Source organism: Neomonachus schauinslandi, chromosome 5 (assembly GCF_002201575.2).
Source record: "Neomonachus schauinslandi chromosome 5, ASM220157v2, whole genome shotgun sequence".
NCBI classification, from domain to species: Eukaryota; Metazoa; Chordata; class Mammalia; order Carnivora; family Phocidae; genus Neomonachus; species Neomonachus schauinslandi.
In genome coordinates this window covers 55,816,216-55,834,022 of record NC_058407.1, presented here as the reverse complement: position 1 = coordinate 55,834,022, position 17,807 = coordinate 55,816,216, and the positions used below count along the sequence as shown (strand labels likewise).

The following is a 17,807-nucleotide window of genomic DNA, read 5'->3' as shown; positions in this document are numbered from 1 at the left end:
TACAACCTATTACATATTCCTATTGTTACAAGATGTTTAGCTTTTGTTGTATAAAGACATCAGCAAAAAATACAACGGGCTTATAAATTCTCAGTCATGTTACCTGAAACAAAACTGAGTATTATAAGATTGTAAATTATGAGATTTTAACATAGGATTTCATAGCACTCCACAATCATACTACCGAAGCAGGAACTGTGATAAGCCACACTTACAAGATCTCCATGCTGCTCAGCCCCCAAAAAGCTCCATCCATAAGTTTTGTTACTCCATTTCTTTGCATTTTCAGAGACTTCAGAGCACCGAGCCCTTGGAATGTGAGCCCATCTACGTTTTTAATCTTGTTCCGGTTCAGTTCACTGCATTGGATAGAATAGTTAAACAGCTTATACGACAAAATTCTGGAGGTGGTAATAAAATGTGACATTACTACAATATAGTTAAACTAGCCTGTATTAAATTACATAGAAGGTTTTAAATTTCTAAACATTTTTATTGAGAAGAATTCGGACTTATTAGCAGGGAGTGAATTTCCTCCTGAAATGTGTGATATATTTTTGGAATAGTGAAATATTGAAACTAGACTACGCTTTAATTTCTAAAATGCTTATCAACTCAGTGTATTTGTTTTTAGATTATCCAGAGTGAGTATACTGAATATTATGTTAAAACATGAAGTCTATTCAGGGGCAGGGCTTATTCTGCTTACAAAAGTTGGTTACTCTCTTTCACGGTTCTTTTTCTGTTTAATGCTTTCTCTTCAAGGCAGTCATTTTCAACCTTGGTTGCACACTGAAATCACCTGGAGAGTTTTAAAAATTACCGAAGCCTGGATCTTACCCCCAGAGATTCTAATATAATTGGTCTAGGGTGTGGCCTGGACATTGGGATTTTTTTATATTTTTATTTTTTAATTTTTTTTAAAGAAAGATTTTATTTATTTATTTGACAGAGAGATAGCGAGAGCAGGAACACAAGCAGGGGGAGTGGGAGAGGGAGAAGCAGGCTCCCTGCTGAGCCAGGAGCCCGATGCGGGGCTCGATCCCAGGACCCTGGGATCATGACCTGAGCCGAAGGCAGACGCTTAACCGACTGAGCCACCCAGGCGCCCACACTGGGATTTTAAAAGCTCCCCAGTGCCTATAATGTGAAGCCAAGTTTGAAAACCACTATATTGTAGGAGCCTGTTCACAGATCGTTCCACCACTATTAACGAGACAGCTCTTTGCAGCCACTTAAGCTATAGAGCCTCCTGGAGTTGTCGGTATTATTTTCATAAACCACAGCTGTTGGGCGTCACCATGATTTCGCCAGTGCCACAATGATGCCTTTGTATGGAGATCGTTCAGTGACGACACTGTTCCTTCCTTCAGTAACAATCGAACCTGCCCCGTCAGGCAGGAGTTTGCACTAGGTGACTGTGAAGGCTCTTTCCGATTCAGAAATTCGGCCACTCTAGTTCTCGAAGGGAAGAGAGCCACAGCCTTGCTTCTAAACTCCTTCGGTCACGTTGTGGATTTTAGGCAACAGACACCAAGGGTTCAGAGGAGATGAAGAAACACTGTCTAAGAGGATATCTTACTTACAGGTGTTGCAGCTGGGGCAGTTTAAACATCTTGGGTGGGATAGCTGAGATTCGGTTCCTGTTCAGTTTCAACATCAGAAGTGTGTTGGCCAGATTGTCAAAATACCCAGGTTCCATTAAAGTGACTCGGTTGCTGTTGAGATACCTGTTAAAAGTTTGAAGATGAGCTTCTCCTTCTGGCTCTTTGGAAAGTTAAAACACATATACTCTCTGTATTATAATCTCCAGAGAACCTAACCATCATTTGTATGAACGGACACTTAAAAATTAAGTCTTTGGGTCCTTTTGGACCAACGTTGACTACGATTCACACATACTGCTAAGGAAAGAGTGACTGGAATATTTGAAAGGTATAAAAATTTGTTACAGATGCTTATCCCAATTTTTATAAAATTCACTTATTAATGAAACAAAGAGTGGTTTAATTTTTTAAAGAAGCACTTTTAATTCCAAATAGTTTTTCTAATAAAGGATGCCTAATTTTTTGTAATCTGAAAGTGCAACAACAGAATAAAGACTGTGGTTATTTGGGTTTATAGCAAATTACATGTCAATAAGAAAGTTACGATGCTGATACACCAGCAGTTAAAAAAAAAGGCAGATTTTATTACATCTTAAAGTTGATTTTTTATTATTATGACACGGTATTTTCATCATAGGTGAGTATTTTTGTTAAAGAAGACTTGACTTACAGATATTTGAGTTGTAGAGGCGGAAGGGGAGTTTTAAGCTCTGTAATGTTATTGCTGCTCAGGTCCAAAGTTTCGAGGGATTGAAATTGTTTCAGATGTTCAGGTAATATTTCAACAATTCTGTTTCCAGCTCTGGAATTTAAGGATAGCACAGGTGACAGGGTTAATAATAATACAACAATCTGAAAGGTGAGAAATATTTTCTATTCCTAATCTGTTCTTCAGAAATATGGAAAACTACAGTTCTAAAACTGTACTTTTAAAAGTTAAACAGCAATTCTTATGTCACTTTAATTTCACCTTAAATAGTAAATCATCATATTAGAATGTATGAAAGCACTCCTATATAAATCTGGGTGTGTTTAACAGCTGTGGCTATCCAAACGCTAAGCACCTAAAAACTGTCTGATTTTTATCTTTTTTTTTGGTTACCAGTCCTTCTTCCTTATTATTTTATTAAATGGTATATAAATTGACTAACACTGAGTTGGCATTCCAGGCACTGATGTGTTAGTTCCCTATTCTTTTTCTTGATTCCTAAGCTATTTCTAATTCTTCTCCTGAACAGTACCCATACGACAGGTACCAATGAACTTAAAATACTCATCAGATTGGTTTTTTCTTTTTTTAAGCCATGCTAGAGAGCTCTCTTTTTCTTCAAGAAATAGCAAGTTTCAAGGTATTGCCATAGTCTTCGAAACCAGTGGATATGCTCCAGGGCTTTGAATATTATAAAGGTTATTATGTATAAGCACACCAGTCTAAATAATCTCTATTTAATTAGATTAATAGTTTGACATTAACAGTCTTAAACACCAGACCATGATGACCAATATGGTAGCCACATGTAGCACTTTAAATTAAAATTAAAGGTTAAAATTCAGTTCCTTAATCACAGTAGCCAAATTTCAGGTTCTCAACACCCACATGTGCTTGGTGGCTGTCAAATGGGTCAGTGCACATACAGAACATTTCATCACTGAAAGTTCCATTGGTGAGCCCTATCCTACACCACAGATGAAAAACAAAACAAAACAAAACAAAAGAGGCCAAGTCAAATCTCTTAAAAGGTCAACAGTACAACAGCTTTCAAGGGGAAATTCAACACTAAATGACAATCTTGCTAGAAAACAGGAATCAAACTGATGTGCAAGCCATCTTATTTGTCATATTAGATCAGGGAGCCTGGACTTTTTTTTTTTTTTTTAAAGATTTTATTTATTTTTGACAGAGAGAGAGAGCACAAGCAGGGGGAACAGCAGAGAGAGCGGGAGAAGCAGACTCCCTGCTGGAACAGGGAACCCGATGCAGGGCTCGATCCCAGGACCCTGAGATCATGACCTGAGCCGAAGGCAGACGCTTAACCGTCTGAGCCACCCAGGCGCCCCAGGGAGCCTGGACTTTTTAGACCATCATTTGGCAGGGGAAAACAACATGTCAACGTAGGAAGGCCAGGATGAAAACAAACTCCACTTACAAAGAAGGTCTCTTTACAACCCACGGAACAACGAAAGAATCTGAAGGCTCTAGGCAGAACTCTATACATGATATGTCACACACTGCTATTTTTATACATAGTCTATGGGTAAGCCTCATTTAATGGGAAAACTTAGGAAATACATCTCATGTGTGTATCTTTCTACCAATACCGTATTTCTATAGTGCTTTGAGAGTTTCATTATAACACATAGGCCTCTCACCATCTCAGAAGGTCCTTGAGTTCAGAGTACCTTCTCTGCCGTACTCTGAGCTCCTCTGAAGTAGGGGGATAGGTCTCTACCCCTCTGTCCTGGACTGCGCATGAAACCTAAGAACGTTGAGAACATCTCAAATGTCAAGCTGAGGCTAAGCATTGTTCATACAGTATGCCATGTAATCACAGAAATGTTTCTCTAGTAGAGATATTATAGATAATTGTAAAATTAGGAAACCAGAGCTTTTAACCTATGAGGCCATACTGGTCCCAAAGCAATCGCTGAAGGCTGGTTTCATAGAATACACTGTCAAACATATTTTGGCAATTAAGTTCTTATGTGGAGATGCACCCCCAGAAAGGGCCACAACTTCTCACCCTTGCAGAAATGCTGAACTTCTGGTTTCAAACTAATGTGGGAATCAACACTGGCTCATGGAGCCATCACCATGCCAACACTAAGGATGCCCTGGAAACAGGGTCTCCCCAGTCTTGCTTGCACCCCAGGAAGACAACCCAGGGGTGTGCATATGTTTGCCATCCACCAGAGAAGAAGACCAACTTCCTGAATACGTGCCAATGTCAGGTGCTGATTTCCCCACAGGAAAGGACAATAAGGGGAGAAAACAAGTTGGACCTTTTCTATTTAAACAACAACAAACAAAACTTCTCAAAACATTGTTAAAATCCTCCATATGTTACTTTTAAGGACTGCAGGGAATCATGTGTTTTGATCCAGGTCATCAGGGAATCTAACTCTTCACTCTGAAGTTATCCTATACAAGGTAACAGGCATAGGTGATAGATCTTAAAAGCTGAATTTGTCTGTGATTACAGTAAGGTTAAAAAAAAAGGGGGGTAACAGTCCTATTTACAAGTAACAAGTATCAAGCCCCTTAGTCTCCCATAAAGTCTTACAGACTTTGTTTAGAGTCAAGTCAGCCATGACCTCTGATTTTGACCATTTCCCACATCTGGATTTGCCAGTGTATAAACTCCTTGATCTAGTTGTGAGGTACAGGGGAATGCAAGCGAGACAATTAGTCAATTTCTAGATCCCGGAGATGGATTTAGTCCAAGAGACAAGCCACAGGGCCTTAGGGTCAGGGTGTGTGGGTTAAACAAAACCACACTTTAGGGGACAAAAATGTTCTCTTAAACACATAACCCAAATGTTTGCATTACCAGGATGTCCTCCCACAAACAGCAGAGTAACCCTGAAATGCTCCCCTCTCTCCAACGCTGCCCACCCCGCCCCCGTCCCTAGTCACTGCCTCCCATCAAACTCTGCATCTGGTTTTGGCCCCCCGGGCTGTCTGAGGCTAGGACAGCCACACTTAACATTTAACAACACAAAGAAAGGGCTCAGCTATAGATTTTTGCAATAAATGGAACAAACTGGTTTTTTGTGGGAGGGAGAGGGAGACCCACAGGTGTCTATCACGTTGGTCAAATAAGGCTACGAGTTAGATAACAGGCCATACAATCTTTGGTTTATGTGTTCATTTGTTTATTAAGTAATTATGAACAAGGTATTAAAACTGCCAATTACTTGAGTGACGAATAAAATTTTCCTTGCAGTTAAAGTATGCTCCAGCCAAAGCCAGCAATTTCCTGAACTGCACACTTCCTAAATTGCAGTGTGAAAGTGCTCAGTTACAGATGGAGCGTGCACAGTGCCCTCTTTGTCAGCCCTGCTTCCTCGCACAAAAATCCCTTACAACTGCCAGGATAATAGTCCCTGTATCACAGAATTTTAACTCTGTGCTAATGGAACTGAATTAAATCCAAATACCAGCTTCATATTAGCTCTCAGACTAACTGAGAAATAACCACCTGATATGTCCCAGTTTAAACAAAACAAACTTGCTCTATATCATGCAAGAGTTTTTAAAAAAGGAGACAACTCCATTAAAACTAGATTTAAAAATCTTTTTAATCACCTAAAACCCTCAAAATAAACATAATTCTAATAGAGCTGGTCATGAATAGCTGCTTCTAAAAGACAAAGATTCAATTCAACTCCAGCTTTAATTTTTCTCCAAATATGGATAAATGCCAAAACTGATGAACACACTGAAAGCATTGCGGTTAATTAATATTTTTGGCAGGATGTGCAATGCTTTAAGAAAACAAACTGTGTGAATACCTTTTTCCATGACTTGATGTGGAAGTACCATCTTTCCATTGTTCAAAAATCACAGTATGTAAGTCGTGTAAGTATTGGAAGGCATTGCAACCTTGTGCAAATCCACCTCAAAAGGACAGCGAACATTTTGGTCATCTGTGTCTGTTGACAGTACAAGGTGTTCCAGGGTCAAATCATTGCCGAGGTCAAGTAGAATTAGTCCCTTGTGGACACACAGACAGCTGGGGGCTTGGTCTGTGGGAGCACAGACGGTTCCCTCAGGCATCCAAGAGGCCACAGGAAAAACAGGAGTCCCAGGTAGTTCACTCAGCCTTCGCTTCTCAGGCTCAACCATAACGGTTTCACTTTGCTGCTAATTTCCCCTTTCAACCCACTTTGCCAGATACCTTTAAAAGGCAGAGCCAAACAGAGCCTGCCATTTTCTTACAGTGGTATTTGCTCGGAGAGTGCTGGAGATCTAATGAAGAACAAGATGGATACGGTCCCTGACCTCATGGAGCTTACGTTCTAGCAGGGAGAAGAGGCCAGCAGATGGAAGTGGTCACCACAGCGATAAGCGCCATGCTAAGGCGGCAGTGGAAGAAAGAACAGCCTCCCAAAAAAGTGGTGGGAGGGGTCAGCAAAACTTCCCATGGCAAGGAGACAGGCTAGTGTTCCAAGCAGAAGCAAGTGTGTGGAAGGGAAGGCTCCCCTTTGAGGAAATGGAAGAAAGCCTTGATGGCTGGAGTAGAGAGTTCATGGGTGAAGACTGGGGAGAGATGAAGTCCAAGAGTGAGGTAGCTGAGAGGAGAGGAATGTAGGTCAAGTGGGACCCTGTAAACCTCGCAGACATTGGGCCTTTATCTTGGGGGAGCAGGGCAGATTTCAGATATGAGGTGACAATATCAGACACGCATTTTAGAAAGTGCGCTCTGGCAGTAGTGGGTAGAAACACTGGTGGGGGACAGGCATGACCAGGTGCAGGAGCACCAGCAGGTGCAGAGGACCAATGACAGTATGCTGGGATAACAATGACCTTCTGCCTAGCGATCCACTTTGGGGGTGAAGCACCACTCTGCATCTGGTTCCCCAGAGCACAGGCTGTGCTTTTCTCGCTGCTTGACACAGAGGCTCAGGTTTCCAGCTCTGCAGCCTCTGGACACTGGAACCCAGTTCGGCACTACGAGAGTTCCCATCCACTCTCCATTACTGCTTCTGTGTGTGTTGCTGACGTGGAAGGCCTTCTAAAGCATGCAGTGCAGACTGGGATCCCAGCTGGCTCAGGTGTGAGATGCTACTGACCATTTTAATGTCTGTCGTCACTGGGAAAATGGACAAGTGTGTTATTCCCATATATAAGATTGTGCTCATTTGTTCTGATCCTCTGAACGCCTGCACTGAATGTAAACCCAGACTAAATTATAACAGTAAAATAAAAGTTATGAGGTTAGTGACATGATCACTTGGTAAGATGATGATTGGTTTTACTTTCTGACTCACTCCTATCTCCACAAAGCCTAAGAGTCTCAAAAGAATTTCATGGACCCTTAAGTGGATATAAATGGTGTCAGTTTATTTCCAGAGTCTAAAAGGAGAATGGAATATTCTTTGTGAGAAACCAGAATACCGGGTTTTTCACATCGGAATTCCTGAACCAATTAAACTGCAGCCTCTTGATGAATAAGAAATATCTGTCAATAGTTTCAACTGTCTCCTACCTATTATAGATGTTAACAGGCAGCTTAAAGCTTTGCCACTGTGATGTGTGAAGAAAGATGTGTAATCTTAGCTATGTAAGAGAAGGTTATGTGCATGTGGCATTGACCTTTTAGAGAAGGTGTACACAGTGAAGCTTACTTTGAAACCATTTTTTATATGTTGCAATGCCCTCTCTTCTTAAGAATGCATCACTCTAGCCACACCCGTTGAGTCCAATTCAGTCAGTGGAGCTAACAAATGGCTGAAGCTGTGGTCATTCTACACAGCCATAGAGAAAGCATATTAACTGTATTGACTGGGACAGTCAGCTTGGCCCCAAGGAAATACTGATTTCTATATACAACCTGCAAGCAAACACGTTAGCACCCATTTATAAAAGAATTACAAGTTGTTAAAGAAAACACTACATTTTTGCAAATACATTAAAAAAAAAAAAGGTCACTTACATTTCCAACAATAACTTCTTCATCCCCCAACAAAATGCTTCCTTGAAAACCACCTTGGCTGGAATAACTAACACCCGATAATGTTAGGCTTCTTTTAACAGACAGACTTGGCAAGCAAAAGAACCTCTCCCATGCAGATAAAAATAAACTGTCTCTGCTCATCTTTTTTCTAAAAAGATAATTAAGAAGTTTCATTAAAAGAACACATGTTCAGACTGGTCCACTGGCACTGTGGCATCAAAGAGTAAAGCCAACTGAGGGAACTTTTGCAAGGAGAAAGATTCTTGATTAAGAACTAATGATACTAAGCAGCAAATGGGCCACTGTAAGGAGCAAAGAGTCCGTTCCTTCAGCTAAAAGCCAGGTCAACATAAAATATAATTGCCCTTTGGATCAAGAACATGAATAAAGATGGCCATAATATTTTAATACAGATACCCTACAACCATCAGGGCCATATTTATGTGCCAATTATAATATATGTTAAAAATGAAAAAAGCAAGAGGGGTCAAAAGCCCATTTTCACCACATAGAAAACAACACTTTTGGATCCCCAAGTGTGAATTCAATTTAGTTCTTTATGTAAACAGAAATTTAAGGGTGAATCCCTTAAAATTTAAGATGCCAAAGATACTTACTAAACAAATATTTTAATCTGAAATAATTTAATTATGTACAATAAAAATTAACTGTGACCAGTGCTTCATCCAGAAATTCTAGATCAAGCTTTAGAATGGCTGGTAAGGGTTTATCCGAAGCGTGGTTCAAGATGCATATGTACATCAGAAAATGGTACGACCATTACAGCTACTGGCCAAAAAAAGGTAAAACTGCCATTCCAGACATTAACCGGCCAGTTAAAAGTAGGATCTTGTTGAAAGAGCAATTCCAATCACAGTTCCCTAGCAAGGGGATTTTGATTCTCTTCTTGGTTGTATTTTGATTTACTAGACTTTGTGGACCTTGATTTTCTCACCTGTCCAGCAAGGGGACATTGAATGGAATGATCTCAGGCACGCCTAAGGAGCTGTGATTCTGGATTTGGATGACAAGCCCTGCAGAAGACCAGATTTGCTACAAAGGTTCAGGCAACCATTATGTAGAAAATGGAGTGTCCTGCAGAACCCGGCCTTGCTCTGGGGGGACTTCACCTCTGTTGGAAGTCCCACTGCCTGGCTGCCCATCTTCATCCTTGGTTTCCTCCCTCATTTTCCTGGAGCATATCCTCCACTAGCTTTCCAAGAAACCATAAGCAGAGGTACGTCCCTCAATGTTTGGAAATGTCTTTATAGGACTGACCGTTTGAGTGCATATAGAATTTAGAAGCCATTCTCCCTTGGGATTTTGAAGACCCTGCTTTACTCTATCCATAGCACTCATGGAAGTACTGACTGAGGAGCCAGAGGCCATTCTGATTCTCTATCCCCGTGTTTCTCAAATGTGGGCAGGCATCAGAGCCAGGGGGCGGGGGCTTCTCTTCCAGCAGGTTAGATGGAGCCTGAGAATCTGCATTTCTACCAAATTGCCAGGTGATGCAGATGTCGCTGGCAGCACAACGAGGAGAACCACCGTCAACTCCTACAGGTGACCTGTGTTGTGTTCTATTTTTTTTCCACCTCTCAGAGCTTCTCTTTACTCCTGATATTCTGAAACTGTCCAGTAATGTCTCCAGTGTAGGTCCTGTTTCAATTGCTGGCATTCAGGAGGGCCCTTCAACCTAGAGACGTGTGTTTCTCAGTTCTGGGGTATTTTTTTTGTATGTCTGATAATATCCTCCCTTCTAGTTCCACAGACGTCTCTGTGGAATTCCAATTAGATAGGTGTTAGACTTCTGCCTGATCTTCATATTTTCTCATTTTTTCCTCTCCCATTTTCCATCCCTTTGTTTTTGGTTCTTCTTTTGGAGAAAGTTTTCAACTTTCTTCCAACACTTCTATTACCTTTTAAAGCATCTGTTATATTTTTAACTTCCAAGAGTTCATCCTTATTTTCTCAATATTCCTTATTATTATTACTACTAATGATTTACCATTCTTTACTTGTTTTATGGATATCACACCTCTTTTCTTTCTGCACCCATTAGGTTGTTCAGAGGTTCCCTTTTCCTTCCACTGTCTCTGGTTCTCTTTTCCCATTTATTTCAGACACTCATTTATTTTTTTAATTTTAGAGAGGGGGAGAAGAGAAGTGGAGGACAGAGGGAGAGAGAGAATCTTAAGCAGGCTCCATGCCCAGCGTGGAGCCTGACATGGGGCTTGATCTCTCAACCCTGAGATCATGACCTAAGCTGAAATCAAGAGTCAGATGCTTAACTGACTGAGCCACTCAGGCACCCCGTAGACACTTGATCTTATTCGAAACTTCTACAGAAGTCTGGTGATCACTGGGCTAACCATTCATATTTAATAAAAAGCACTCAAAAGCTTACTGAGGACTGTGTGTGGAATAGACTTGTTGACTAGCAAGTCCCACCACAGATGGCAGAGAGGGGACCTATTTCATGATGGGATCTCCACATGTCTTATTGCTCCAATCTTCCAATCTCTGGTCTGGTGGGTCTAAGCATGACTGCTAATATCTGGGAGGGCTCACAGGTAAACAAGCTGGGGCAAGGGAGTGTCATCCTCAGTGTTCAGATAAGATTTAACTTCTCTGATTGCAGAATATGCTACCCTCAATCCCCACCCCTTCCTTGCCCAGCTGGGCTTGTGTCCCAAATTCTAGACACTGTTTCAACTCTCCAGAGGGTAACTTCTAGTCTTCTGCCTATGACAGTCACTAGGATTTGAGTTTTGGAGGATGAGCATGGAGGAGAAACCTGGAGGTCTCATTGCTTCTTATAAAAGAGTTTTAACCTTTCCCCCATTTTTAGCCCTACTCTGCACCCCTACCCTTATAGGCTTTGAATTTCTGAACTCAGAATGATTCTGCAGAAAAAACAATCTGCTGCTTTTGGGATCCACTCCATTTTCTCTCTTTTAAGTCAGTTGCAATTTGTCCATTTGCTTGCAAAATTTTTATGACATTTCTTATTTGGACTGTCTTCTTTCCTATTTTATCTTTGTTCCTGTCTGTGTGCATTTTTTTTAGACCTTACTTCCATTTTAAGGGAGTTTTAAGAAAGAGCAGAGTGAAATGAATACATTAGTCCACTATGCTTAATAGGAAGTCTTCAATAGAAATCCAATCAATGAATAAAAACAGCTTTTCTCTAAAAAGCAAAATAAACCAAAAAACCTTCCCTCAAAAGAGCTACTATAATTTTTTACCCCAAAATTCACCCAACTTAAACTTTGTATATTTTAATGAAAAATTAGCCTATATATGGGATTTTCCTTTAAGATGACAGTACAAACCAGAAAACATGACATTATTATTCTGAACCTCAAATTAAACAGTTCTCATATAGAAGATTAATTCTGTATATGAACACATCAGGTTAAATTAATGTTGTTTTATTTTCTGATATGGTTCACAGACCAATGGACTAAGAACATCACATTTAACCAAGTATTTAAATTGTTCTTATGAATAAAACATAGATAATATGGTGATGATGATCAAAAAGGCAAGCGAGCTCATATCCCTTATCTTTATCCGTAGATTGATAACGAACTTTTAAAGGAAGTTGCTAAGATACAAATCACTGTACAAAATCTGATGCATTACTATAAGCTAATAATGAAGCAGCAAAAAAAGAAATTAAGAAAACAATCCCATTTACAATTGCACCAGAAATAATAAAATACCTAGAAATAAATTAACCAAAGAGTTGAAAGAACTATACTCTGAAAATCATAAAACACTGACGAAAGAAATTGAAGACAACACAAAGACATGGAAAGAAATTCTCAGCTCATGGACTGGAAAAACAAATATTGTTAAAATATCTATACTATTGGTTTAATATTACCCTTCTGAAAATACCAACAGCATTTTTCACAAAACTAGAGCAAACAATCCTAAAATTTATATGGAACTACAAAGACCCTGAATAGCCAAAGCAATCTTAAAAAAGGAAAACAAAACTAGAGGTATCACAATCCCAGAGTTCAAGATATACTACAAAGCTATAGTCATCAAAACAGTGTGGTACTGGCCCAAAAACAGACACATAGATCAATGGAACCGAACAGAAAGCCCAGAAATAAGCCCCAATTATATGGTCAATTAATCTTCAAAAAAGGAGGTAAGTATAAGCAATAGGAAAAAGACAGTCTCTTCAACAAATGGTGTTGGGAAAACTGGACAGATGACATGCAAAAGAATGAAACTGGACCACTTTCTTATACCATACACAAAAATAAATTCAAAATGGATTAAAGATCTAAATGAGAGACCTGAAACCATAAAAATCCTAGAACACAGGCAGTAATTCTCTGACACCGACCACAGCAACATCTATATGGGTCTCCTGAGGCAAGGGAAGTAGCAACAAAAATAAACTATTGGGACTACATAAAAAATAAAAGGCTTCTGCACAGGGGAGGAAACAACGCAATTAAAAGACAATCTACTGAATGGGAGAAGGTATTTGCAAACAACATATCTGATAAAGGATTAGTATCCAAAATATATTAACAACTTATATAACTCAACATCCAAAAACCAAATGATCCAATTAAAAAATGAGCAGAAGACATGAACAGACATTTCTCCAAAGAAGACATCCGGATGGCCAACAGACACATGAAAAGATGCTCAACATCACTGATCATCAGGAAATGCAAATCAAAACTACAACGAGTTATCATCTCACACCTGTCAGAATGGCTAAAATCAGAAACACAAGAAACAAGTGCTGGTGAGGATGAGGAGAAAAAGGAACCCTTGTGCACTGTTGGTGGGAATGCACACTAGGCAGCCACTATGGAAAACAGTATGGAGGTTCCAAAAAAAAGTTAAAAATAGAGCTACCCTACAATCCAGTAATTAATCGTACTACTGGATATTTACCCAAAGAATATGTAAACACTAATTCAAAGGGATACACGCACTCCTGTTTATTGCAGCATTATTTACTATAGCCAAACTATGGAAGCAGCCCAAATGTCCATCGATAGATGGATAATGGTGTGTGTACACACACACACACACACACACACACACACACACAGGAATATTACTCAGCCATAAAAAAGAATGAAATTTTGCCATTTGCAACAACATGGATGGAGCTAGAGAGTATTATGCTAAGGGAAATAAGTCAGTCAGAGAAAGACAAATACCATAATTTAACTCATATGTGGAATTTAAGAAATAAAACAAATGAGCAAAGGAAAAAAACAGACACAAACCAAGAAACAGATTCGTAACTACAGAGAACAAACTGCTGGTTACCAGAGGGGAGGTGGGTGGGGGAAGGGTAAATAGGTGATGGGGATTAAAAGTACACTTATCTTGATGTGTACTGGGTAATATGGAACTGCTGAATCACTAAATTGTACACATGAAACTAATATAACACTGTGCTAACTACGCTGGAATTAAAATAAAAAATAAGAAGAGGAAGCTGCTAGTGGGTGCGGCTGTGTCTGATTGTGGCCCTTGTGCTAGGCATGGACAGCGGTGGGCGTAATCAAGTGCAAATGTCACAGGTGGCCCTCCTTAATGCCCATCACCCAGTTACCCCATCCCTCCATCCCCCTCCCCTCCAGCAACCTTCAGTTTGTTCTTTATCGTTAAGAGTCTTTTATGGTTTACCTCCCTCTGTTTTTATCTTATTTTATTTTTCCTTCCCTTCCCCCCCGTTCATCTGTTTTGTTTCTTAAATTCCACATATGAGTGAAATCATATGGTATTTGTCTTTCTCTGACTTATTTCGCTTAGCATATCTTGTTTGGGTACCATATTTTACACTGCCATGCTAGATGAAGTGTATATGGGAGGACCTTAAGAGTCTAGACCTGCATTGTTCAGGACAACAGCCACTGGCCATGTGTAGCTACTTAAATTTAAATGAAATACAATTAAAAACGGAATTCTTCAGTACACTAGCCACATTTCAAGTGTTCGATATCCATGTGTCTAATAGCTACCACAGCAAACAGCACAGATATAGAACATTTCCATCACTGCGGAACACTGGTCTAGACTGAGTATCATATAGGAAAGGGTAATTGGGATTTGAGCCAGGAAAAAGAGAAGGCTTTAAGAAAACCATGTATTTTAAGACTTACAGGTATTAATTTGCAGAAAATAGAACAAAGTTGTTCTCTCCAACACAGCGAACTAAGACAAGAGGTAAAGGTGGGGGAAGAGTTCAGCTTAACAAAAAGTCCTACTAATTAGGACTATTCACAGTGGAACAGTTTGTCACCAAGAAGTAAGCTTTTGTCCCTGAAAGTGCTCAAAGGCTGGATAACCTCTTTTTTCCAGAGATCTCTCCATAGGGAGAAATGTCCCTTCCCATTCTAAGCTACCAGGATTGCATGCAGACACTCAAAACCACCACCAACAAAAAAATTGGTTTTGGCCAGTTATACAATCTACCAAACCATTTCTAATTCCTCTCATCCTTTAGTTGATACTTAAATGGGGATGATGGTGAGGAACTGAAAGCAAAAAAGACAGGAGGAGGAGAATAAGAAAAAGAGGGATTTATACAATTGACTACATTTCCTGATTTTGTAAACATCCACTCATCTTTAAAGAGTACTGCTTCTATTCCTAGGCCAGTGCCTTGTGCAGGATTACATGGCAATTAGTGATTAACTTCAAAAAGCATCTTATTTTTTTTTTCTAAAAAAGAAATGCTCGTTTTGATTCTATTCCAATGTTTGTTTTGAAATAAAAACATTTAAAATTGCTCATGCACAGTAAAACTGACAGTCCAAGAATGTATACCATGTTTATCCTGTGCTGTAGGGCACTTGCAGCATGAATATTACCTTGATATTTCATTTTGCCTTCTGCCTCGTTCTAGAGGCTGCTCTATTTGCCAGCTAAAGCTTCACAGGGAGGAAGGGAGACTGTCAGGCAGGTGATTTTAGAAAGGAAGCGCTTATACTTTTAACTGCCTTTCCTTTCATGTTTTGAATTTACTACTTAAGCAACTTTCAGCCAAGGAAAGAAGCAGTGGTACTGGTTAGCAGCCTGTTTCATTGTTTTGGTCTCTCTACCCAACTAGAGCCCAGAGCCTCTCATCTATGGAAGATGGCAGAGATACTAAAATGAGGACGAGGAGGAGGAAAAGGAACTAGGCCAGGGGAGAGACATGTTGACTCTTGCTACCCCTATCATGAAAAGCAACTGGCTGTAACTTTATTGTTTTGTCTGTCTTGGCAGCACAAGCCTTGCTCAGCACAGAAACGTCTCCGGCAGAAGTTGCACCAAATACTTCAAAGCAGCAATCAAAATAGCTAGCATGACATTGAGGGGAGAGATGAGAAAATAGTGCAGGTTCAGGATAAACACTGGTAATACAGGAGACTTTGTGGCAAGCTATGCTGGAAAGTCAAGTTCAAGGGAGTGGGGGTCAAGTTTATGGGCTCCGAGAACCGCCACTGAACAAAGTTGTCTGCTGGTTCACTATGTCGTATCTAACAATGTTGTTACCTTGGAAAAAGCAAGTTTTAGTAATGAAAACGATTTTAAGTGCATGTGGAGAGGCATGAACAAAAAGGTTAGCTGAACAGTTTTCTACAATTAACTATATATAGTATTAATTGGGACTGGGCCACCCAGTCATTCATTCAATAACCATGCACTCCCTCCCAGGTGCCAGACACTGAGCTACATGCTAGAGTTGCAGTGGGGATGAAAACACACATGTGCTCAGCTTTTAGGAAGTTTCATTCTGTGGGGGAAATGGACATTAAAGAATCACAAATATATAACTGACAAATGCCACTGTGTGTATAATAATGTGGACACTGTACATAAGGGTGATAGGAAAATGTGTCAGGTGACACGAAGTCTGGCTAGCAAACGCTGCACAAGGGTAAGTACTGTAGGCAGAGAGAAAAGTCTGTAATGGGACCTGACACAGAGCAAGCTGACACACTGCTAGAAGTGAGAAATGAGTCTAGAGGAGGCTCAGTGGGAAAAGAGGATTCAGATCATCCAGAGCATTGTAGGTCTTGTCAAGAATTCTGCTCTTAACCTAAGAGCCACAACAGGATCACAAATTTATGTTTCAAATCTAAATTGAGAATTCATACACCTAGCAAACTTGTATTGTGGGGACTAGTTTATGATTAATTGTGAAGATAAACGTAGAGAGTAAAAAATACATCTCTGTGTATAGTAAACTCTTGTATGTGCAAATCACGTATAAACACTTTAAAATCCAATAAGAGAATACAACTTATCATATTACGATGCTTATGTGTTTATTTTGTAAGACTTGAGCTTTAGGAGCTTATTTCCATTAGACACAATAACGTCTGGTTTGTTTATACTGTGAAGGCTGCAGCCCTCTGATGCAATGTCCTTTAAACACAAAGACGCTAGTCCATTCATCCACATCAGCAGCGCATACATTTGGGAATGAATTTTTTAGTTAAGGGGGTCAAATTCTATGGGATCCTCTACACCCACAAATGGGTAAAGATGAGATATGGTTTATGTCCACTTAATCAGAACAAAGCTCCCTGATTTCCCAGAAACTTAAATTCTAATTTTGACTAAAGCTTCTCTTCACTTCCCTAATCAATATGACCCACTGGTAACCTCCTTTCAAATGCTAACTTAGATAGGTTTGGTTTAAAAACAAATAAACAACTATTTGAACTTTACCACATAGTTACAAAATTACTTAGCTACATCATCACTTGAAAACCTATGTAACACTTGCCTTCCTTATATGAAGCTGTGTCTCTGAGCTGTGAACTATTAAAATATCAATATGCTTTAAAAATCACAAAGTAAGTTTGATGAATTTAAACAAACTCTGCCATACAACCAAGCAATAGTCTCTTAAACCACTGTCTCCCAAGATGATTTTTTTATTAGACTGATTTTTGAAATGTTCAACTAAAAATGCATGCTTACGGATGAAGTTCCCACCTAATATGGTGCTGGGGTCAATATATTGATAACAGAATACTGCAGATCTGATTTCTAATCACGTGCTCGACTCCACTCTTTTCATCATACATAAGTCAATGCTTATATACACCCATCCTATGGTCAATTTTCTTTTTGTGGGGACAAAGAAAGATGTGGCCCTAACATACAGCAAGGCTCAGAGCTCGGGACTGTTCTAAGGATGAATGGATAGCAGGTATTTGGCAAGTCCTAACTGTTTATGATCAAAAAAAGCACATTATTTGTCTTCATGGCATTTGATTTTGAAAATGAACGTGGTTTAGTGACTATTTGAAAACAAGGAGAGATGATGATTCTGTGCTTCAATGAAATGTACTCATTTCATTCCCTTGCTTAACAAAAACATCCCCCAAACCTTTAAAACACCTAAGTGCATTGTTACAATGTACCCCCATGTCCTTTCGTTCTCTAGACCTCATGCATTCTTGCCCTCCGCCCACACGGAAGCTGCAGCCCTCTTATGCACTGGCCCAGCCAGGCGTCTGTCTCCCCA

The 17,807-nt window shown here is 39.8% G+C and overlaps 1 protein-coding gene across 1 annotated transcript in view; it reads right to left on the bottom strand.

The window, feature by feature from the left end:
- Positions 1 to 17,807, bottom strand: part of LRIG3 (leucine rich repeats and immunoglobulin like domains 3) — a 46,609-nt gene that overhangs the window by 16,145 nt on the left and 12,657 nt on the right. Inside the window, exons 4-6 of the mRNA XM_021687215.2 lie at positions 2,278 to 2,409; positions 1,587 to 1,730; positions 216 to 359 (exon numbers count right to left, since the gene is read on the bottom strand). Of these exons, the coding sequence (XP_021542890.1) occupies positions 216 to 359; positions 1,587 to 1,730; positions 2,278 to 2,409 (420 nt within the window). The remainder of the gene's footprint in view (positions 1 to 215; positions 360 to 1,586; positions 1,731 to 2,277; positions 2,410 to 17,807) is intronic.